General features: G+C 39.0%; 1 protein-coding gene across 7 annotated transcripts in view; it reads right to left on the bottom strand.

Annotated features, from left to right (window-relative positions):
- Positions 1-25,145, bottom strand: part of HERC2 (HECT and RLD domain containing E3 ubiquitin protein ligase 2) — a 268,401-nt gene that overhangs the window by 16,813 nt on the left and 226,443 nt on the right. For all 7 annotated transcript variants that reach the window (XM_086711321.1, XM_086711320.1, XM_086711319.1 and 4 more), the window contains 13 exons: positions 19,988-20,095; positions 19,058-19,189; positions 18,461-18,619; positions 18,257-18,375; positions 17,312-17,437; positions 15,138-15,293; positions 14,624-14,739; positions 14,326-14,524; positions 9,988-10,202; positions 4,498-4,675; positions 3,716-3,877; positions 1,041-1,132; positions 697-836 (listed from right to left, as the gene is read on the bottom strand). In XM_086711321.1, coding sequence (XP_086567447.1) covers positions 697-836; positions 1,041-1,132; positions 3,716-3,877; positions 4,498-4,675; positions 9,988-10,202; positions 14,326-14,524; positions 14,624-14,739; positions 15,138-15,293; positions 17,312-17,437; positions 18,257-18,375; positions 18,461-18,619; positions 19,058-19,189; positions 19,988-20,095 — 1,902 coding nt within the window. The remainder of the gene's footprint in view (positions 1-696; positions 837-1,040; positions 1,133-3,715; positions 3,878-4,497; positions 4,676-9,987; positions 10,203-14,325; positions 14,525-14,623; positions 14,740-15,137; positions 15,294-17,311; positions 17,438-18,256; positions 18,376-18,460; positions 18,620-19,057; positions 19,190-19,987; positions 20,096-25,145) is intronic.

Here is a 25,145-nt window from a genome sequence, read left to right as displayed (position 1 = left end):
TTCTATCTATAAAGTCCCTCTTGCCATTGTACTGGGGTCCCCAAGACCACCTTCAGGTTTGCTGATTCATTGGGTGAACGCCCAGGCCTCAGCATATAGTCATACTCAGCTATGATTACAGTGAAAGAACATGAAATAAAATCAGCAAAGGGAAAAGGCACATGGGTGAAGTCCAGAGAAAACCAGATGCAAGCTTCCAAGGACCCTATGCCAGTGGAGTTACACAGCACAAGTTTAATTCCTCTAGCAAAGAGTTTTGACAACACATGCAAAGGTGCCTTCTACCAGGGAAGCTCATTAGAGCCCCTAGTTTTCACTAGGGCTGTCACATGGGCACCTCCACCTGGCACATACCCATGTTCCAGGAAACAGGTTTCAGCAGAGACCACATTGTGCAGTTTTAGGCAAAGCAAGGCCTGTTATCAATTAGGGAAGGGAGAGAGCCCTCCCCAAATTCGTTTCCCAGCGGCCAGCTGAGGCTCACCTTGCAAGCAGCCCTTCCTAAGGACAACAGTATCAGGTATGCTCTGGTTGCTCTTTTCTGCACAGCCATGAAATTTAACATATTCAGAAGTGTTAACACCAGGCCCTGCTCACCACAGAAATTCTCAGATAATATATATGCATATATTATCCCTGACCAGACTTCTTAGATTTAAAGGCCTCTGTGCTGCAACACCGGGCCTCCCCACTTACCGTCCTCAGTGCAGCACACACAATGCAGGGAGCCAGTGGCAATGGCAATGACTTTCTTCCCCTGCAACCCCTGAACCTGCCGAGGTCTTCTAACATGGTCATCAGATCCATGGCCCAGCCTGTGATAGTCACCTTTGCCCCTGCACAAAATGAAACATCGAATTATGAGTGCAAGGCCCTGTCGTTTACCACCCCGTCCCACCCTCCTGGCATAAGCACCACACTTCAGGACACAAATCACAGCCTGCTATAGAAGTTACATCTCAGTCTATGAGATGTCAGTTAATATAACTTCAAATTAACAAACTGGTTTTGTGAGATTAAACAAACAGAATCTTGCATACCATGTATAAACAGCGCCAGATTTGGTAAGGGCAACAGAAAACTGGGATCCACATTCTACTTTAACCACTCCAAGGCCTGTAAGAGAATCAATCTGGAAGGGAAAAAGGTTCAATCAGACTGAATCAAGGTTTTTTCTGACTGCTGCAACCACACAGAGACTGAACTAAATCTAATAAAGAACTCTGAAAATCCTTACTCAGGTCAAATATTTCACACAACTTAAAGTCCTACTCCACTTAACCAAGTAAGTATTCTCAGGAGGATGTCTGCCTCTAAAGGCACACCTGCTGACACTAGACCACGAGCCCATGCTACTGCACAATGACACTCAGCATGTGTCACTAAAAATGGACATGTCACAGTTGAAGTTCTATGATCATTTTCCCCCAGAATCTATTCTCCCAACTCTATTTCTCTTTCTGGTGTGGCAGCCCCATTCTCCAGTAAGCCCTGCAATGCTCCTCTGCCCTCCAACCCTCTCAGACCCCACAGGCCCCCAAGAGAGGATCAGCAAAAAGGGGGAGGAGGATTGGCCAAGAGGACCAGGTTGTGGCCTTTAGAACTTATCCATCTATCCAGGTTAATCAAATCAAACATGACCTTGGTCAAGCTAGTATGAGAAGTCATTTCCACCCGTGTACATCGGGGGTCCAGGCCCTTCACAACCAACACCCAGAAGTTTCACTGGGGCTCACTAACCTAGTCATCACTTTTTCTCACCCAGCAAGCTATGCTCCTTGTTACCTGTGACTGTTCTCAGACTTAAGTTCTCATATCTGATTTTTAAAAAAAAAAAATTTTAATGTTTATTTTTGAGAGACAGAGAGAGATCAAATGTGTGCAGGGGAGGGAAAGAAAGAGGGAGGGAGGCACAGAATCCCAAGCAGGCTCCAGGCTCTGAGCTGTCAGCACAGAGCCCGAAGTGGGGCTTGAACCCACAAACCGCAAGATCATGACCTGAGCTGAGTCAGATGTTCGTTCAACTGAGCCACCCAGGCGCCCCTGATTTTTTTAACATTTATTCATTTTTCAGAGACAGAGAGAGACAGAGTGTGACCAGGGGAGGGGCAGAAAGAGATAGCGAGACACAGAATCCAAAGCAGGCTCTAGGCTCTGAGCTGTCAGCACAGAGCCTGACATGGGGCTTGAACTCAAGAACTGCGAGATCATGTCCTGAACTGAAACCAGATGCTCAATCAACCAAGCCACTCAGGCGCCCCTCATATTTGATTTTAAATTTAAATTAATTAAAAACAATTCTCTCCGTTCTCTCCTCACCCTCACCTCTGTCACAATCATATCAAGTAATAACTTCCATTCCCCCAATGCTCAACATCCTAATCCCTGAAGGTGCAAAGCCTGTGTCTAAAGCTTTCCTAAGCATAAGAAAGTCTACAACACACAATTTTTTCATAAATTTGGAAACCTTAAGTAACTTGTAATGTGGTTAAAATACTGTATACCTGCAAGAGAAAAGGAATAAGAAATGAGAAGAATGAAGAGGAAGCACTGAGCTTCTGGTTCTCCAGCAATGCTCACCAGCATGCAGGGATGTCTCCAGGCACATCTCCACCAGGCTTTGGCTCTAAGCACTGCCTGCCAAAACCACTCTCTGCAGTAATGGAAATGTTCTGTGTACACATTGCACAATATGGAAGTCACCAGACACATGCTCACACTGAGCACATGAAATGCGGCCAGTATGAGCAAGGAAGTGAATTTTAATTGAGTTACATTTAAACTTAAATAGCCATGTGTGGCCAACAGCTCCTATACTGGGCTGCACAGCTCTGGGAAGAAAAGCTATGCAGTTTTGGCCAGGCTCTTGTCCCATCTGAGGGGGCCCTAGTAGAATGCTGCCCCCGTCCCCCACAGAGCTGCCTGTGCACTGTGAGGGTCTCTACTCCTCACAGGCAGTCCCAGATCCCCAACAAGACCAAACACCAAGCAGAGAACAATTTCTAGTTTTCTTTCACAGCACACACACTCCCAAATCCACAGCAAAGCACCTCAGCTAAATGGCTCCATCATGTTCATGCACTGTAGGCAGCACAGCAGTCAGCACATGATCTAAACACATCAATGAACTTAATCTCTGCCAACTACCCATTCACAAGGGCAAGAGAGTCTCACAAAGTTAAGAAATTGCTCAGAGTCATGCAGATCACATGGAGAAAAGCAATCTGACCCCCAACCCAGGCCTACAGTCTCTTCTCTTAGTGTGTCACAGGATGTCTATTTAATACAGCTTCTGGCTAAGCCAGCTGCAACCCTTTCAGCAAGTTCTATTACAATCATAGCTACAGAACTCTGTGAATTGAAAAGACCGTGAACAATTTGTTATCCCTTTCTTCAAACAGGTCTATATACTATATAAAACCACAGGTTGTGCTAACTTACATAAATTTCCCAAGACAGCACAAATAGCACTTAATATATCTTAATACCTTTGGGCCTTTCACTTTTTACTCAACTACCCATTATATTTTCTGCAAAGAAGGTAAAGATAAGGTTAAAAGACTCCTAAGAAGCATGCAGAGGGGGATGGGGTGGTAAGCCTAGGAGGGCCTGGGGTGGGGAAGGGCGGGCTCTAAGAGCTCCACAAAGACATGGAACCCTCAAGTCCCAGATCCTTGGGAAAGGTGCCTTTCTCCCACTGTGCAGACACAAATACCTTCATGGGTACTTTACAGCCATCACTGCCTCCTCTGCCAAGCTTGCCGTAGTCCCCATCCCCCCAGGACCAGACAGTGTCATCATCAGTGAGACAGAGGGTCTGGGCATCTCCACTACCACAGGCAACATCAACCACGTGGTGGCCCTGCAGTGCTTCCACCTTCAAAAAAAAGAAATCAAGGTTATGCAATCACAGCAGAAAGAAGGTTTACCTAAGGAAAGGCTTTAAAGTACTGTGATGCTCTTGGGTTGGGAGAGTGGGGGCGGTACTGTTTTAAGCCTTTACAAAGAATGTGTAATTTTAATAATCATGTAAGATAAGACCAAAAACACCTTCATCAGTTTGAACCAAGTCAATCTAAATGATAGGAGGCAGGTTATCAGTGTCTCTAGTGAGCCAGTCCTACCACACCAGGAAGTCTTATTCACTGCCTCACCCAAAATACAGTGGGCCTTCTAGAAGCCAAAGCATTTAGCTAAGATGCCAGGTAATATTTATTTATATATATTTATATGTGTAAAATATAAATAAAATAGTAAAAGGATATTTCAAATACTATTCTGTTTAAATGACACATGGAATATAAACCTCCTTGTAAATAATGAGGCTAAGACCATCAACTCTAAAACTAAAAAGAAACCATAACAGGAAATACTTTTGACTTTTAAAAATCAAAATGGCATAATGACAATGAGAAGCTGCCTCCCCACCACCTTCAAAAGTGAGGGTGTGAGGAGACACCCCAGGCCTCTGAGCACCTTCTCAAGGCGCCTTCTCACCAGCTTTGGCTTTAACTGGTCCTCACTGTCGCTGTGCCCCAGGCGGCCATACCGGCCTTTGCCCCATGTGTAGAGGTCCCCTGCTGCGGTGACACAGGCACTGTGGGCTCCACCGGCAGCAACATCAACCACTTCAATTCCTCTCAGAGACTCAATGACGCGAGGGCGGTCACATGGACTGCAAAAAAGGCCACCAAATATAACTGAAATAGTTTTATTCTTAAATATTTTAAAAGTATTAAATACTAGGCTTTTGGTTTGTTATATACTTATTGAATGTACACTTCTCAAATGAATTGTTTTTTATGTTTATTTTTTATTTTTAAATTTACATCCAACTTAGTTAGCATATAGTGCAATGATTTCAGGAATAGATTTCAGTGACTCATCCCCTATGTGTAACACCCAGTGTTCATCCCAACAAGTGTCTTCCTTAAGGCCCCTTACCCATTTAGCCCATCTTCCCACCCACAACCCCTCCAGCAACCCTCAGTTTGCTCTCTATATTTAAGAGTCGCTTATGTTTTGTCCCCCTCCCTGTATTTATATTATTTTTGTTTCCCTTCCCTCATGTTCATCTGTTTTGTATCTTAAATTCCACATGAGTGAAGTCATATGATATGTCTTCCTCTAATTTCACTTACCATAATACACTCTAGTCCCACTCATGCTGTTGCAAATGGCAAGATTTCATTCTTTTTGATTGTCAAGTAATACTCCATTATATATATATATATATCTTATGTATATATATATATATATATATATATATGTACCTTATCATATATGTGTATCATACATACATATGTATATATATCTTATCATTATATCTTATCATTACTATATATATATATATATATATATATATATATATATATATATATATATAATGGAGTATGTGTATGTATGTGTGTGTGTGTATACACACATACATATCTCACATCTTCTTTATCCATTCGGGACATTTGGGCTCTTTCTACACTTTGGTTATTGTCATAAAATCAATTGTTAATTAAGAAGAATCATTCAGACCTGAACTCAAAATTTTATAATTTCCTAAATGTTTTCCTTTATACCAGTTGCCCTAATGCCACTGAGCAGGAGACTTGCTAAATCAGAGGCCAGGAGACTAGTGCCCAAATGTGGGCCAAGTCTGGCCCATGGCCTGTTTTTGAAAAGCCAATGAGCCTAGAATGAATTTTACATTTTTAAAGGTTGTTAAAAAAAAAAAAAAGGAAAGAAGCATATATTACAAAGACTAAAATATGTAGGCTACCTGGCTCTTTACCAAAACAATTCATCCACCCTTGCTATAAATCAACATTTCATTTATAGAGTTTTATCATATGAATGTCAACTAGCCTACAATGTGCCAAGCACTGACAATAAGTTTGTTTTCTTCTTACTGAGTTTTGAAAGCTCTTTATAATAATTTTGAAAGTAAGGCCTAAGCCAGATGTATGATTGCAAATAATGCTTTCACAGTCTGTAGCATGTCTTTTCAAACACCTGGAGTTCACATTTTTATGAAGTCCAATTTATCCTATTTTTATTTACTGGATCATGCTTTTGGAGTTCTTTCTAAAACTCCTTGTCTGACCTAAAGTCACAAAGGTTTTCTCTCATGTTTTCTTCTGTAAGCTTTTGGACTTAGGTTTCACATTTATGACTATGATTCATTTTGAGTTAATTTTGGATACAGTGCAAGTCAAAAAGTTCACTGCCTGCTATATGGTTATCCAATTGTTCAAGACCATTTGTTGAAAAAGCTCTGTTCTCCAATAAACTGCACTTTTGTAAATTGTGCATTGGAAGTTACAAGGCAGAAATCCAACTTCATTTTTCCACACTCATTATTCAGTATTTGTGGTACATTTTGAGACTCCATTCTGTTCCACTAATACATTTCTCTCTACAACAGTACTACACTGTTTTGATTACTGTAGCTTTAAAATCAGGCTTGAAATAAGGTAGCGTCTTCCAACTTTGCTCCTGATTTTCAAAGTTGCTTTGATTATTCTAGGTGCTCTGTATTTCTCTATGAATTTTACAATCAGCTTGTCAATTTCTACAGAAATTTTGTTTGAGAAGGGGTTGAATCTATAGGTTAATTTGAGGAAAACTAATAAATCAACAATATTGAGTCTTTTAATCCATGAACACAGTATACTCATTCATTGATTTTTAGGTCTTCTAAAATCTTCCCTAGCAATATTTTATAGTTTTCTCTAAGTCATCCATGGTTTTTTTTTTTTTTTTTTGGTCAAATTTATCCCTTACTATTTCAATTGGGGGGGGGGGTAATATAAATGGTATTTTTAAATTTCAATTTCTGATTACATTTGCATAGTATAAAGACAAACAATTGCTTTTTATTTATTGATCTATCCTGCAACCCTGCTAACCTCACTTATTGATTCTAGTAGCTTTTTTGTAGGTACCATAGATTTTCTATATAAGCAATTATACTACGTGTAAAGAAGCAGCTTTAATTCTCTTTCCCTTTTGAATGCCTTTTATATCTTTATACTGCTGAACTTCACTTGACAATCTTGAAGTACAATGCTGAATCTTGATAGCAGATGTCCTTGGTCTTGGTTCCTATAGTTAGGGGAAGTTCAGTATGTCATATTAAGTCACTATTAGCTCTATATTTAACAGAGATGCCCTTTATCAAGTTACAGAAGTTCTCTTTTATTCCTAGATCTAATTTGGACATTTTTCAGCCATCATTTCTCAAAATCCCCTATCCTCCTCTCCTTTGGTGACTTTACTTATATAATAGGCCACTTGAGGCTGTTGTCCACAATTCACTGATGTGATATTCATTTTATATGTTTGTGTGTTTCATTTGTTTCAGTTTCTATTGTTACGTCATCAAGCTCACTGATCTTTTCCTCTACTATGTTTAATCTATATTAAACACATGCACTGTATTCTTCATCCCAGACTTTGATTAGGGCATTTAAAATACCTTTCAATCTCTAACATGCTTAAGTTTTCCCTCAAGTTTCTTAAAGATACAGGCATGTGGTTAAAATACTGTTTTAATATTTTTATCTAGTAATTCTACTACTTATGTCATTTCTGGGTCAGTTTTAATTGAATGATTTTTCTCTTTATATGGGCTATATTTTCCTACTCTTTTGCATGCCTGATAAATTTTTTACAGCTTTGAGATATAATTGACATATAACATTGTATAAATTTAAGGTGTACAATATGATGAGTTGATACATATATACTGCAAAATGATTACCACAATAAGGTTAACACAGCCATCATCTCACATAATAATTTTTGTGTGGTGTGAACACTGAAGATCTACTCCCTCTGAGCAACTTTCAAGGATACAATAAAGTATTGTTAACTACAGTCACCATGCTGTACATTATGTCCCCAGAATTTATTCATCTTATAACTGGAAGTTAGTACCCTTTGTCGACATCTCCCAACCCCCCAATCCCCAGCCCCTGGAAACCACCAGTCTACTCTAATTCTAGGAGTTCAGTTTTTTTAGATTCCAAATATAAGTGAAATCATAGTGTTTTGTCTTTCTCTGACTGATTTCACTTAGCATAATGTCCTCTAGGTTAATCCAAATTGTCACAAATGCCAAGATTTCTTTTTCTATGGCTGAATAATATTCTAACACACACATCACCACCACCCCACCCCACCCCACATCTTTTTCACCCATTCACCTGTGGATGAACATTTAGGTTGTTTCCATGTCTTGGCTATTGTGAACAATGCCACACTGAACATGGGAGTATAGATCCTTTCAAGAAAATTATTTCATTTTCATCAGATATACACCCAGAAGAGGGACTGCTGGATCACATGGTAGTTCTATTTTTTACTTTTTTCTATGTTTTCCTATAGTGGCTGCATAATTTATATGCAGTATATAAAGTTTCCCTTTTCTCCACAACCTCAGCAGCACTTATATCTTGTCTTTTTAATAAAAGCCATTCTAACAGGTGTAAGGTAATATCTCACGGCTTTGATTTGCATTTCCCTGAAAATCAGTAATGCTAAGCAACTTTTCATGTACCTGTGGGTCATCTGTATGTCTTCTCTGGAAAAATGTCTATTCAGGTTCTTTGCCCATTTGTTAATTGGGTTTTTTTTTTTTTTTATTTGCTACTGAGTTATACAAGTTCCTTACACATTTTTGACATTAATCCCTTACCAGTTATATGGTTTGCAAATATTTTCTGTTATTCTATAGGCTGCCTTTTATTTTGTTGATTGTTTCACTTGCTGTACAGAAGCTTTTTAGTTTAATGTAGTCCCACTTTATTTTTGCTTCTGGTGCTGGTGCTTTTAGTGTCATATCCAAAATAACATTGCAAAGACCAAGGTCAAGGAGCTTTCTCCCTATGTTTTCTTAGAGGACTCTTATAGTTTCAGAACTTATATTTAGGTTTTTAATCCATTTTGAGTTAATTTTTGTAAGTGGTATAATTCAGGGATCTAATTTCATTCTTTTGCATTTGAATATCCAATTTTCCCAATACTATTTATTGAAGAGACACATGCCTGGTAATGTCTGAATGGATATAGAACATTGTGACGTTTATCTTGCTGAGCGCTTGATATGTCTGTATTGATAAAGATATTCCTGAGCTTATGGTTCCTTGTGAACAATTTAATCCTTTCAGGTTTTGCTTTTAAGCGTTATTGATGGGATCAGAGCAACAGTCTACCTTTAATTTTTTTACCCACTTTTGTGCAACATCATTCTTAGTCCTCTAACCAATGTTCTGGGAATTATCAGGTTTTGGAAGCAAGCTGTATTGTCTGCCCTCTGTGAGCTCTGTGGACCATTCCTTCTAGTCCTTTTGGGTGGTTTGTTCCTTGGCCTCTGAGTTCCTTGGCCACTGACACATGTGACTGTCAGTATTCACCTCTGTAGATCACTGTATGTAACTTTACTGCCTGTTATCCATTGTCTTTAGGGCAGCTGTTTCATATATTTAGTCTGGTACTTTAAGTTATTTCAGAGATGAAGGTCTTTGTTACTCCAACTGGGCAGGTAATTCCCATTAATTTTTAAAAACTAGAAAGTTTGGTTACTTTGTTTAAAAAATATTGTCATTTGTGTGTCCCCTTACCCTCACTCCTTCCATTTCCTCTGTATTTACAGCTTTAGTATCACACATGTTATCAAAATGCCAACTGTTGATTCAGTGAATTACTCGGGATCGGAGGAAGAAAACTTGGGGAGAAGGACTAAGAGAAACTCAATGTACTTAGTACTTAAAAATCGAAAATTCAGAATTGATTTTCCCCTCAAATAGAAGGGTAGTGGAGGCAAGCCCACACATTGGAACATGAACTTATTTCTGCCAAATAAGTCATTAACATTTAACTTGAGTAGATTATTATAAATGTTGTCCTGAAAAACAAAGTGCCAATATGTTATACAAGAGATAAAAGAAACAAGGAAAGCATAACATCAAAAATAATGTTTTCACATAATACCTTCTGTTGCCATGCCCCAACTTCCCATCTTCTGCCTCACCCCAAGAGTAAACTTCTCCTTCTGAAGAGAGGGCAAGACAGTGTTTTCCTCCTGAGTTCACAGCTACTTTCTTAATAAACACGTGTTGAATGGATTCAAGTAATGTTGGGGTAGATACCGACTCTGTCCCTCCAATTCCTAGTCTGCCGCCTGCACCATATCCAGTGGCATACAGCTAAGACGAGAAGAATATAAATATCAGATTTTTATCTAAATATCCCTATATTCTAGTAATTAACAAACTCAATCAGTGTGCTAGATATTTTTACCACAGAGAAATGAATTTTAAAGTTAAAAATCACAGGAATGGGGGCATCTGGGTGGCTCAGTCAGGGTCGTGGGATTGAACCCTGCACTGGGCTCTGCACTGAGCATGGAGTCTGCTTAAGATTCTCTCCCTTTCCCTCTGCCCCTCCCTGGCTCACACACATGTGCGCTCGCTCTCTCTCAAAAAAAAAAAAAAAGTTACAAGAATGTTTAAGACTTTTCCGTGCTTTATCAAACACTAAAAATGAAATAGTTATGACTATTTAAAATCCCAAGTTCACAAAATGTATTTTAAAAAGAAGATCTTTTCCCTGGAAGCAAATCTCTGATAGTAACACTGATAGAAACACTCATAGAAAAACTATAAATAGATGTAGTATTTCAGCAAGGCTGCATATAAGTCACACAGTAGAATACACTATTTTTCTTTCGTTCTAAGTGAGTAATTATTTCAGGGCACAAGGTTTATCATTAATTTAAAAAAGAATCAGACTGCCTTTTCCAAATGCATGTCAAACATCCCTCCTATAAAAATTTAAATATTGTTTCATATTGTTTCAAATGCATTGCTGCAATGACACAATAGTAAGGAAAACCTCAAGAACTAAAACAGAAAGTGAAACCAAGAACTCAAACTGATAAAAGGGCCCTAAAGCCAGTGTCCCCTGAGAAGGTTTTGAGAATCTTCAGCACACGGGGTGTCGGGGTGTCGAGGGTAAAGTACCAAGCTTAAAAGGAGTCTCCTTTTAGAAAGATGATCCTCCAGTGGGCCGACTGTGAGGAATAAAAAGAAAACAACAAAGCAAGTTCCCTTTCTCAATCTCAGCACTAAATTATATGGAGAAAAAGCTCTCCTGAGAATTCACAACCATGAAAGGTGATCATTAGGTTGGTTTTCAGTCTAAATTTATAATATGTATGGTCTAAATTCCTTTGAGAATTTAATTTACAATGACTTAGATTTGTAGTACCCCAGGGTTATAAATTCTCTTTTGATGAGTGATTTCCAACTAAGCCTCAAAGAATTTCTACATAAAATTTTCTAAGGAAAAGGGTCAGCTCATAGTTGAAAAAAGATGCCATGAGGGAGTCAGAACAACAGTCCAATATTATCTTTAAAGAAATAAAAGCTTGAAAGTATCCCTAAGGAATAAGGAATTACAAAATTACCCAAAGCAGAACTTCCAGGGATTAAAAAAACAATAATTGAAATTAAATACCCAGATACATTTAATAGCAGATTATAAATAGGTAACAAGAGACTAGAAGATGAATCTGAAGACATTCTTTAGCATATAGCATAGAAACACAAAGAGAAGAGGAAACATGGAGTTAGAGATATAAAGCACTCATATATAGAGATATAAAGAAGGAGTTAGAGATATAAAGCACTCAACAATCAGAACACATTTTCAGGCAGAGATCACACAGAGAATATGGTAGAAGCAATATCTGAGGCAAAAAAACAGTCTAGGAATTTACCAGAGTTGTTTAAAGACCACTTCTCAAGAGCCTTAGAAAGCCCCCCTCTCCCATCCCTTACCACCTGGCAAAAACAAAGTAAAACAAAAAAGGGCAATAAAAATATATCACAGCAAAATGCAGATCACTAAAGAAATATCTTAAAAGCAGCCATAGAGAAAAGATTTATTACCTCCATTTGGGTAAAAGTTAGTCTGCTGCTAACATCTCATTAGCAACAATGAAGCCCAAAATCCAAAAGAATAAAACGTTTAACAGGCTGACTGAAAATAACAGTCAACTTAAAATTTCATACTCTAGAACAGGGGTTGGCAAATTATGGCCCATGAGTCAAATCAGGCCCACCATGTACTTTTGTAAATAAAGCTTTATTGGACATAGCCAGACACATTCATTTACATATCATTCATAGGCTTGTTTTCATAGTTGCCAACAGAGACCACATGACCCATAGAGCCAAAAATACTATCACGACCTTTACATAAAATGTTTGCAACTCTTACTTAGGATAAAGGATAAAATAAAGACATATTCAAATAAACAAAAACAATCTGAGGATAAACCAACAAAAGACTCACTAAAGAAAAATGAAAATATAAAGTAGAAGCAAAATGAAGTAGAAGAAACTGTTTAAAGATATAAGGTCTGAGACATAAGAAATAATGTGAGCAAAGACATGTGCAACATTTGGGTAAATCTGGAAAAATAACAACAAAAATAATAATGCCTATCATTCCCTAATGGGTTTCTGCCAGAACACAGGATAACAAAGTATCAGCTATTTGTATTACTTGGGAGGAGGACAGCAGTAGTAATTCACTTCAGATTTTACATATGCATAATAACCAGGAAACAATAAAAGACATAGAATTCTCCAGAGAATAGAAAAAGGAAACAAAACAAAACAAAACAAAACACTTCAACCCTTTTTTATGAGACTAGCACAATCTTGATATTCTTGGCAAGCAGTCTCTGATGTGGTTCCCAAGAGTCCCTAATTCACACCCTGTGTAATCCCTTCTCCTTGAACATGGGCTAGACCTAGTGACTCAATTCTAATGGACAGAATATGGCAACAAGGATGGACTGTCACTTTTGGATTAGGTCACACAAGACTGTAACTTGTGTCTTGCTACACCTCCCTTGCTTGCTCTGAGGAAGCCAGCTGCTACAGTGTGATGTGGCAAAGAACTGAGGGCAGCCTCAACTAACAACTCATGAGGAACTGAATGCTCAGTATAGCCCTGAGGCAACTGCAGCCTGGGGAGAGATCCTAGGTGGGAGGACCAAGCTAAGCCACCTTCCAGAGTCCTGACCCAGAGAACTGCAAGATAATAAACATGCATTTTTAAGTTAATTGTTGTAAGTTAAATAGATATATAATAATAGAGTACCAAAATCAGACAAGGAATATATAAGACAGAAACATTATTATAATCGCACTTTAAGATCTTGGGGCTCCCAAAAATCCCAAAGAAAATATTCACAAACACAAACCAAAAAAATATAAAACATCCTGACCAAGGTGGGTGTCTCCACAGAATGCAAGTGGGTTTAATATAAGAAAACCAATTAATCCAATTCACGACATAAATCCACTAAAGGAGAAAACATCCATAGGAATAGTTTTTTTTTTATGTAGAAAGAGAAGGAAATTTCCTCATAAAGATCTCATAAAGATCATCCACCAAAACCTCACAGTAAGTTTGTGAAATGTTCAATCACAGTGTTTACTTTGCAAACTGGATTAAGACAAGAACAAGCCCACAACTACCACCCCTGCTCAATATTATATCAAAACAACCCAATACAATGAGCTTCCTTTCTTCCACACAAAAAGGAAAAAATAAGAGTGGTGAACTGAAAAGGAACAAAACTGATTTACAGATTATGACTCTATAAAGAAGATACAAGAAATCCTGAGATATACAAAAGAAAGAAAATAGTTGAATAAGGTCACCAAACATAAAGACAATATGTAAGTATTAACCATTTCATCATATTAGAAGCAATTAATTTTTTAAATTTTTTTTTTTTCAACGTTTATTTATTTTTGGGACAGAGAGAGACAGAGCATGAAGGGGGGAGGGGCAGAGAGAGAGGGAGACACAGAATCGGAAGCAGGCTCCAGGCTCCGAGCGATCAGCCCAGAGCCTGACGCGGGGCTCGAACTCACGGACCGCGAGATCGTGACCTGGCTGAAGTCGGACGCTCAACCGACTGCGCCACCCAGGCGCCCCGCAATTAATTTTTTAAAAAGCATTACACTAGCAAATAAAAAAAAGGAATACTCTAATGTATTATTGATATGCAAACAGTACACTTTTCTACGTACGCTGTATTTCAAAATAAAACACTGTAAAGTTATAGAACACATCAAAGATCATACAGAAATATTTTAGAATGATAACTGCTTCCAACAATAAGTACTATTAACCTTGAGATAACGTTTTAATACAGAGTCCTTACACATACCATGGACCAATAACGCACCCTAGCCATAGCTGTCTCTTAGTTTTTAACGTATGACACAGAAAAGGCACCCTTACCTTTCCATCAGCTGTCACTGCAAACAGAGTCTGTTCTCCTCCAATTAACTGCACGGGTCTGAGAGTTGCAAGAGCTTCACATGGAGTGGGAACTTTAACTTTTGCACCTTCGATGCCCCCAAGCTGTCCCCTATGATTATGCCCCCATCCATAAATTGTTCCACTGCCACCCGCAGAAAGAGTCCAGTCATCTGGTCGCCTACAACAAATATTAAGTGAACAATTAACATGGGAAAGAACTGCACATACAACACCTTTCCCCAGTGTACAGCATTATTCTTGGTTCTGATATAATAACCTGTTCATCCACTGCACAAGTTGTTCATCTTGCTCTCTTTTAAAAATGTCGTGGCTCTCGTGGAGAACATCCATGTGTTCACTGTCTGCCATTAACTCACGAATTTTCTTAGCCACCTAGACAACATTATTATGAGATTATCAATAAACACTCACCTCTCAAAAATGAAACACATAATATTAAGGTAACAACACAGGAGTAATCCCAATTGCAGAATCTGAGGGAATGCCAACATCAATACTGTGATTTTATAGTTAATAAGCAAAATCAATACAATTATAATCAAGTCTAAGATATTGAAATGTCTGGGCAGTACTAGTATATCTTTAGTTTACTAAAAATAAACTTTAACTGAAATTCACAGTATGCATTTATTCATTTTCACCTATGTGATTTTTTTCTTTATGGTATCCCTTTGTAAGAGAAATGTTGCTGTGTCTCATAATATTGGCATCTGTTTACACCATGACTGAATAAGGAAAATGTTTTTACATTCCAAAATAACATGCTATACCTCATCAAGAAAAAGACGTGGCAAGGGTGTTCTTTTGTCCAGGGCCACAGCAACGCGGGAGGCCATGCAGTACCTTCGGAACCAAGCCCACTTGTGCGTCTCAGCACAGCAAGGGAGAGTGTCTAGCTCCAGGTCACAAGCAAGAGCTACCAGTACCTGTAGCAACCAAAAATTAACGAAACAAGGAAGCTCAGAAATGCAGCTAAGAATCTATTTCACCAACACTGCATGCTAAAGACAGACACCATTACAGGGTTTCTGTGAGTTCTCATTCAGGAGCTCCTTATTCCAGGCTGACTGCTATGTGTCTGCAAGTGTTTTACCATTACCAGTGGTGTGGATTATTCCCACCCAGCTCCTAGTGATGCACCTTATACACAAGACCTCAGATCTGACAACTGCCACAACACTTACTGCCTAAGTCAAGCATCTCAAAGTACACTAATACCTGGCTAAAGTATTAAGGGCTTATTAGGTCATATTCATTTCTGGAAATTTTTCATATTCAACTTCAGCAATACTTACCCATGTCCTCAAGGAGGCCTGAAATGTGGTGCACTATGCACGACCACTCTCTGTGTCTCTCCTAGCCAACCAGCTCTCTCATCACTTTATTTATTTATTTTTAATATGAAATTTATTGTCAAATTGGTTTCCATACAACACCCAGTGCTAATCCCAACAGGTGCCCTTCTCAATGCCCATCACCCGCTTTCCCCTCCCTCCCACCCCCCATCAACCCTCAGTTTATTCTCAGTTTTTAAGAGCCTCTTATGGTTTGCCTCCTTCCCTCTCTGTAACTTTTTTTTTCCCCTTCCTCTCCCCCATGGTCTTCTGTTAAGTTTCTCAGGATCCACATAAGAGTGAAAACATATGGCATCTTTCTCTGTATGACTTATTTCTTTTTTTAAATTTTTTTTTTTTTTTCAACATTTATTTATTTTTGGGACAGAGAGAGACAGAGCATGAACGGGGGAGGGGCAGAGAGAGAGGGAGACACAGAATCGGAAACAGGCTCCAGGCTCCGAGCCATCAGCCCAGAGCCTGACGCGGGGCTCGAACTCACGGACCGCGAGATCGTGACCTGGCTGAAGTCGGACGCTTAACCGACTGCGCCACCCAGGCGCCCCATGACTTATTTCACTTAGCATAACACTCTCCAGTTTCATCCATGTTGCTACAAAAGGCCAGATTTCATTCTTTCTCATTGCCAAGTATTATTCCACTGTGTATATAAACCACAACTTCTTTATCCATTTACTAGTTGATGGACATTTAGGCTCTTTCCATAATTTGGCTATTGTTGAAAGTGCTGCTATAAACATTGGAGTACACGTGTGCCTATGTATCAGCACTCCTGTATCCCTTGGGTAAATTCCTAGCAGTGCTATTGCTGATAGGGTAGATCTATTTTTAACTTTTTGAGGAACCTCCACACTGTTTTCCAGAGCGGCTGCACCAGTTTGCATTCCCACCAACACCTATAGTCTCCTGATTTGTTTGTTTTAGCCACTCTGACTGGCATGAGGTGGTATCTCAGTGTGGTTTTGATTTGTATTTCCTTGATGAGGAGTGATGTTGAGCATCTTTTCATGTGCCTGTTGGCCACCTGGATGTCTTCTTTAGAAAAGTGTCTACTCATGTCTACTGCCCATTTCTTCACTGGATTATTTGTTTTCCGGGTGTGGAGTTTGGTGAGTTATTTATAGATTATGGATACTAGACCTTTGTCTGATATGTCATTTGCAAATGTCTTTTCCCATTCCACCGGCTGCCTTTTAGTTTTGTTGATTGTTTCCTTTGCAGTGCAGAAGCTTTTTATCTTCATAAGGTCCCAATAATTCATTTTTGCTTTTAATTTCCTTGCCTTTGGAGATGTGTCAAGTAAGAAATTGCTGCAGCTGTGGTCAGAGAGGTTTTTTCCTGCTTTCTCCTCTAGGGTTTTGATGGTTTCCTGTCTCACATTCAGGTCCTTCATCCATGTTGAGTTTATTTTGTGAATGGTGTAAGAAAGTGGTCTAGTTTTATTTTTCTGCATGTTGCTGTCCAGTTCTCCCAGCACCACTTGTTAAAGAGACTGTATTTTTTCTATTGGATATTCTTTCCTACTTTGTCAAAGATTAGTTGGCCATACTTTTGTGGGTCTCATCACTTTAAAACAACTCAAACATTACCTTAAAGAATGGGCTGTGGAGCAGTTGCTTGCCACCTCTTACAATAGGATCTTCATATTCAAATTGCCTTTGCAAAGCTTCCGGAAGGCCTTTTACCAAAGCAGCAAGAGCACTACCTGTAAAACTCTTAAGAAAACAACAAGATTATATCCTAGTAAAGCAATCCAAAATGTAGGGAAAGTAACCATTTTATTTCTGTGAGTCAAAAGTTTTGTCATATTGATACTATTCTCCCTAAAAAAATGTGTATTGATATTATCAAATAGGTTTGATGAACACTAAAATTTAAAAGAAGAGCTTGAAAATTTACCTCAGAATGCTTGGTCTAGATTTCAATATAGCCACTTGCAGGGAACCAGGCCCTTTTTGGCCTACAAAGTCCCAACTCCCAAGATCGTTAGGATCAAGCATCCTTTTAACAGTAACTACCTCATCCAACAAAATAAGGGGATGTGGTGAGCCAGACTTGTTGCAAAGTCTAACAGATACAATCCTATGCTCACAGCCATTGACACATCTTTGTTTCCAAAAATCACAGGCCAGCCTGCACTCAGTATATGGAGTAACATAAAGGAGTCCGGATGGGACAAAAGCAGGCTTATTGTTATGTAGAATTTCCCAACTCTTCTCAGTGACTTAAATTTTTCAAGCAGTATTTTTTTAAATTTTTTTTTTAACATTTATTCATTTTTGAGAGACAGAGATAGAGTGTGAGCGGAGGAGGGGCAGAGAGAGAGGGAGATACAGAATCTGAAGCAGGCTCCAGGCTCTGAGCTGTCAGCACAGGGCCTGATGTGGGGCTCGAACTCACAGACTGCGAGATCATGACCTGAGCCGAAGTCAGACACTCAACTGACTGAGCCACCCAGATGCCCCTTAAATTATTCAAGCAACATTTTATTCCCAAAGTCAAACATCTAGAAATTGTGAAGTAATGTTCCGTACCAAAGCTCTTGCTTCTCCATCATTATCTCCAAGTAGCCTGTTTATGTTAATTGATTGCCCAAATTCAGTTGTAAGCAGCTTCCTCAGTCTCTGAAGGGCCCACATTCTGTGACTGGCAGCTTAAATGAGCAGACAGAAAATATCAGAAGCTTGACCATTTTTCCCATCAAGTACAACAGACATGATAATAAAGGTGCTATTTACCTAAGGCACTCAGCTGTGCACAGGCTGCCAGCGATGCTGCAAGGCGAGGGACAATGCTTCTGTTTGAGGTGAGATTGAGCCGGAAGTCTAACAGACATGTCACCAAGTCCATGGACGGACAGGAGAGGACACAGCGATCAGAAAGGAGGTCTTTAGGGCCTGCGAAATGAGCATTGTAAATGTTTCCATGTTGGACAGGATAAGGGCTACCCCACAAGGAGACCTGTAAAATCTGACCAACGAGTGGGCCTCATCTACTCGGATGCCATGCTTAGAGGGTACCCATGGTACCGCCACTGTCTATGTCACACAACTATGCACTGTATTAGACATTTTATCTGAAAATCAAACAGCTTAAGAAGTTCATTCAACAATAATAACTCCTTTCCCATTAGGTAATGGAGTCCTAACATCCCAACAACTGGGCTACTAAGGTTGCTCTTTGGCAGTTATGATCACCACTGTGGTGGGGCCTTGGGCAGTGCTGGCTCCCAACACAACAGGAGAAGGCAGAGTACAATGTACTAAATGAAAACAATTTATGTGTCCACCTTGCTTGAGTCATCAAGATTTGGACATCGCAAGCCCCCTACTTACCTGCAGCTGGCATGATGGGATAGACTGTGAAGCGCCAGCCCCATCCATTCACAGACCCATCACTGATGAACTTCCACTTCAACTCATCCCCTGGGATGCGTAGCTCACTGGACCAGTCAGACCATTCTCGGCCTAGTGGGGAAAATTATGCCCCAGGGTTGGGTTCACTATGTCATGTGATAAACACAAACTTTTTTAAAAACAAAGCAAAATCATTCACACTATGTCTCAAGAACAGCTGACTCCTCCAACCCAAGTTCTCCAAAATCTGAGTTCCTTCTACTCCCAGTGAATGATATTTAATACATACTGCCCTTCCATACACATTACATCAAGTACTAGGGAAAATGAAGACAGATGGGCACTGCCCTGATACATAGCTACCACACTGCAGAGCCAGCAGCACACAAGCCCAGGTCAAGGGCTACAGAGAGTTTCCTGGGGAAGGTCTTATGTGATGGCAGTTACCCAGGAAACAGGAGAAAGAGCCCCAGATTTCCTCACAGAGCATACAATCTTACCAAAACCTGAGCCCAGCCCTTACTGCAGTCAATTATAAACCAAGTCCCTTTAGGAAGCTTTTTCATACATCAAATTTTAGTTTGCACAAGCCTGGTACTCCCATATGTCTTACAGCACCATCTCTAGCTATCTGGGTGAAACTGGGCCTCCAAGATGGCCAATGTCCTGACAAGGACCTACCAGGAACCCAGTAATTCACTGGTGAGGTGCAGATACCATTCTCATAACTATCTTACTCAAAGTACTGTGAACAGGCAGACAAAACCTTCTATACTTTGCAGCAAAATAGCTTACTATCCCTTCCTTTAGTCTCACACAGGAATGAAGCAGTAGCATTCTGTTTAGTAAGTTACTAGTTCTGTTCTATGAAGGTGGGCAGATAGTGTCCTGTTCAACCTCCCTTCACACCTGACCGCACGGAGACAATCCTGTTGACACCATCCATGACTGTGAGAGGGTCGTGGCGCCTCTCTGTAGAGCACTGCCGGTCAAACTCCACCCTGAGTCCTTCTGCACCTGGAGGTCAAGTGAGCACAAAACACACAGTGATCACTCCCAAATGACATACCACAGACAAGGCCATAAGCCGCAACAGACACATAGAAACAGTGAGACTAATATGATGTTTAACAGCTAATGAAAAGCAGAAAGTCAGGAGGAAATGACCTCATAGACAAGAATCTAAGATTGACTGCCTCTTTCCCCCCACTTTATCTCCCACAGAAGACTTCACCTGTGATGGAAAGCCCAAGAATACACTTCTGCTTGGCAAATTCATTTTGTGCTCTCATTTCTGGGCAAATTTTCAGGCTGCAACCTCAGTTGCCAGACCAAACTTTATTATCCCCCCACCCCACACACATTTAAAATGCCACATGAAACCATATTCATCAACATTTAGTATTAGATCTAGAGTCTTCTGTGGGAAAAGTTAGCTTACAAAATAATTAATGAAGAGCAGGACCTAGGTTATGGTGGAAGGAAGAGGTTAACAAATCCCCTCCTTCAAAGCAGCTATAAAACCATTCAAAATTATAAAAGATGATGATCTCAGGGCTCTGCAAATAAATTAAAGGCAAACAACAAGTTGAGACGTGTTTATTCATGAAAAAAACTGCCAAACTTGGATAGAGATGGGAGTACCTATGATGTTCTTGCCTGGGTATGTTTCCATCCAAGCTGGAGGACAGTTCTACCAAGATGGGACTCTGCCTCCAGGGGAAGCTGACTGGTGCAGAGCAGGGAGCAGAAAATGCATGCCAGGGGCACTGCTAATAAAAAGACCAACAAGAAAGCCTCCATCTCCACTGGCCTGAGAACATGATTTGGCGAGTGAGTATCAAATCTGAGAGGTAAGTATTAAATCTGAGAACTATCCAGAAATTTAACAAGGAGATCATAAAATTCAAAGAGCACAGAAGGGCCAATGAGGGCATCATGGAGGCCTGGACAAACTGGGATGCGCGCACACAGGAAAACTGCCAAAACAGAGTTCTATGCCCTCCCTGCTCCCACCTGCATGTAGATCCACCAACAGAAGGGGAGATCAACAGGCTTGAGCATAAGCCAAGAGGATACAGAACAAACCCTAGAAGTCAGGCTAGAGAACAAAAATGAGAACAAAAGAATGAAACCGGGACATCAGAGGCCACATGCTGTGAGGGAACCAGATTTCAGAGAGAATTACAGTCATGTTACAAAACAAGTACAGAACACAATGAAAATAACCCATCAACCAATACAAATCTTGAAAAAGAATATCAGAATCCAGATGATACTACATACTACTACCTAAAATGTTCGCTTTTCAAAAAAATTATGAGACAAGCAAAAACACTGAAAAATGTGAGCCATACTCAAAAGTAAAATCAGTCAATAAAAATGAACTCTGATGCCCAAATGCTAGATCTAGCAAACAATAAAGCAACTGAAATGTTCGAAAAATCCAAGAAAACCAGAGAAAATAAGGTAACACAGAAAACATGGTAACAAATGATAAGACTGACTTAACAAATATAGAATCTCAATGAAGAGGGAGAAACTATGAAAAAAGTACTAAAAGGAAATTTTGGAGTTGGAAAATAGAATGACCCAAATGAAAAATTCATTAGATGGGCAAAATGGCAGAAAAAAGGGAGTCAAATTGAAGACTGTATCATTTCTCTCTTACTCCTGGAAAATAAGAGAAAAAAGACAGGAAAAATGAGAAAGTCTCAAACACCTAGGAGACAACATTAAGGAATACAAACATATGCATCTGGGAATTTCCCCCCAAAAAACAGAAGAGAAAAAAAGGGCACAGAAAGAGTAATTAAAAAATACAGCCCAGAGGCGCCTGGGTGGCGCAGTCGGTTAAGCGTCCGACTTCAGCCAGGTCACGATCTCACGGTCCGTGAGTTCGAGCCCCGCGTCAGGCTCTGGGCTGATGGCTCAGAGCCTGGAGCCTGTTTCCGATTCTGTGTCTCCCTCTCTCTCTGCCCCTCCCCCGTTCATGCTCTGTCTCTCTCTGTCCCAAAAATAAATAAACGTTGAAAAAAAATTAAAAAAAAAAAATACAGCCCAAACCTCCTTATTTGATAAAAAACATTAATCTACAGTTCCCAAAATTAATAAATAAGTAGGATAAAACAAAGAGATCCACACCTAGACATATTATACTGAAACTACTGAAAACCAAAGACAAAAAGAGAAAATCATGAAAGCAGCAAGATTAAAAAAAAAGTCACAAAACATCTAGGGGTACAAAATACCATTAATGGCTGCCTTCAATGGATGTCAGAAACCAGTGGGATGACATGTTTAAAATAATAAAAGGGAAAAACTCTAAGATTTCTAAACTAAGAAATCTGTATCTAGCAAAACTATCCTTCAAAAAGTGAAGGCAAAATTAAAACATTCCCAAATAAACACATAGTGAGAGAACTGCTAGCAGATATGCTTTAGAAAAACCATTTACAGTATTCCAGGCTGAAATACAATGATATCAAACAGAAACCTGAATCCATGGGAAGAAATAAAAAGCACTGGAAAAGGGAAATATGTGGGTTAAGATACAGCATAAGTATTTTTTTCCCTTTCCTTTTCTTAATACTTTTAAAAGACAAAATATTACATGGAGCAGAGCTTAGGAAACTATAGTCCATGGGCCATATTTGTCTCACCCCCCATTTTTGCATAGCCTGTGAGCAAAGAATGATTTGTGTGTTTTCAAATGGTTAGAAAAAAAATCAAAATAATATTTTGTGACACACGGAAGTTTGCTAATCCTTGACATAATGCAATGATTATCATACCATATACATGTATGTATAACAGATATAGTTACAAGTATGTGGCACAGATTTCTAACATATATAAATGTAACATATATGACAATAACAGCAAAAAGGAGAGAAAAGGAAATAGAACTACACTGGAGCAAAGTTGCTACATTTTACCAGAATTAAGATATTAACCATGAAGTGGATGGTGATATATTCAAATGCTTATTTTAGACCCTAGAGCAAACACTAAAAAAAGTGGCTGAAAATCAACAGAGGAATTAAAATGTTACACACGAAAAAATTTTAACACAAAAGAAAGCACTAAAGGAAGAACAAAAGAAGACACAGGCATTAGAGAAAATATAGCAAAATGCCGGATGTAAATCCAACCAAAGCCACAATTACATTAGATATGAATGGCCTAAGCATCTCAATCAAAAAGCAGAGATTGCTGGATGAAAAAAGCAAGATGCAACTAAAAGGCGCATAACCAGAGACAAACCCAGGCTCAAAGACAAAAAAAAGTTCGAAGTAAAAAGATGGAAAAAACTCTAGTATGGAAACAATCACCATAAAAGAAATGGGGTCGCTATACAAATATTACACAAAACAGACTTTAAGGCAAGAAATGTTAATAGAAACAAAAAGGGACATTTCACACTGAAAAAAGAGTCAAACATCAGATATAAATAACAATTACAAAGGTATGCACACCTAACAACAAAGCTCCAAAATATATGAATGGAAAGCTGATAGAAATGAAAGAAGTAGACAAGTCCACAATATCAGCTGAAGATTTCAATATCCAAGTCTCCAGAACTGACAGAATGAATGAAAGAAAATCAGTAAGACTACACATTTCAACAGGACTACCAATCATCTTAACCTTACAGATAATAATTACAGAACACTCCCCCAACAAAGGAAGAAAGTACATTCCTATTAACAGACATGAAACATTCTCTATGATAGACCACATTCTATAAAACAAGTTTCAATAAATTTAAAAGATGTGAAATCATTCAATGTATGACTGAACAACTACAACCATAATTGTATAACTACAGTGGAATTGAATCAGAAATCAACAAAAGAAGGAAATTTGGGAAACCTCCAATACTTAAACGGCACTTCTAAATAATCCATGGTTCAAACAAGAGATCTCAAAAAAGAAATTAGGAAATATTTAGGCTGAACAAAACTTGAAAACACAGCATTATCATAATTTATGTGGCATAGCCAAAGCAGTGTTTAGAAGGAAATCTGTCACTTCAAACTCTATTAGAAAAGAGGTCTCAATAATCTATGGTTCTACCTTAAAAAAACTAAAAACAAAAAGCAAAAACATATTGTACCTGAAGCAGAAGGAAGAAAATTATAAAGATCAGAATAGAAATCAGTAAAAGAGAAAACAGAAAAACAACTGAAGAAAGAAACAAGTCAATGAAACCAGAAATTATTCTTTGAAAAGATCAACAAAATAAACTTTCAAGATGACTGATTGGGGGGGCAGCAATGTAGAAGATACAAATGATCAAAACCAGGAAAAAAAGAAGGAATATCACTATTGTGTTATAATAAAATATGTATTTTATTATACATATCTTGTATCTCATCATTGGCACAAAGCTCCTAAGACCCTAGAAATTTTCTGTTAGGAGTGTCTTTTGTCATTCATAAGGAGCCTTTTTGAGCCCACCTAAATTTATGCTAATGAGGTAATTTAGGGTGGGGTCTCTAGATTACCTCAGAATGGAGCTGGTCACCAGAAAGACCAAATGATTAGAGAGCTGGCTCTTTTATTACCACCAAGAGATCTCTGGGAAGGGGAGGTAAGGTGGAGGGGGTATTGTAGATTAAGATACATAAAAACTCCTGAATAGCAAGATTTGATAAGACACCAAGCTGGGAGGATGATATACCCCAGTTTCATAGCAACAGAAGCCCCTGTATCAGGTTTTTTCCTGACCTCATCCTATGTACCTGTTCATCTTGCTATTCATCTGCACCCTTTATAATATCCTTTATAATAAACTGGTAAACCTATGTGTGAAGCTGAATAAAGGAAAGCTCATTTCAAATGAAGTCAGGAGGCTAGAATGGGGAGCTCTCATGCCCTACCATTCTTCATCAGTTGCAGACCCCAACAGGAAGAGAGGTATCTTGCGTTCCCAACAGGAAGAATGTCAATCCTACACAAACTCTTTCAGAGAAAAGAGGAGGAGGGAACATGTATTAAGGCCAGTATTATCCTGACACCAAAACCAGACAAAGCTATCACAAGAAAGAAAAGCTATATGAAT

Source organism: Puma concolor, chromosome B3 (genome assembly GCF_028749965.1).
Source record: "Puma concolor isolate L17-30 chromosome B3, mPumCon1.1.hap2, whole genome shotgun sequence".
Lineage (NCBI taxonomy): Eukaryota > Metazoa > Chordata > Mammalia > Carnivora > Felidae > Puma > Puma concolor.
The sequence above is the reverse complement of the archived record's forward strand: the minus strand, read 5'-3'. Positions and strand labels throughout refer to the sequence as shown.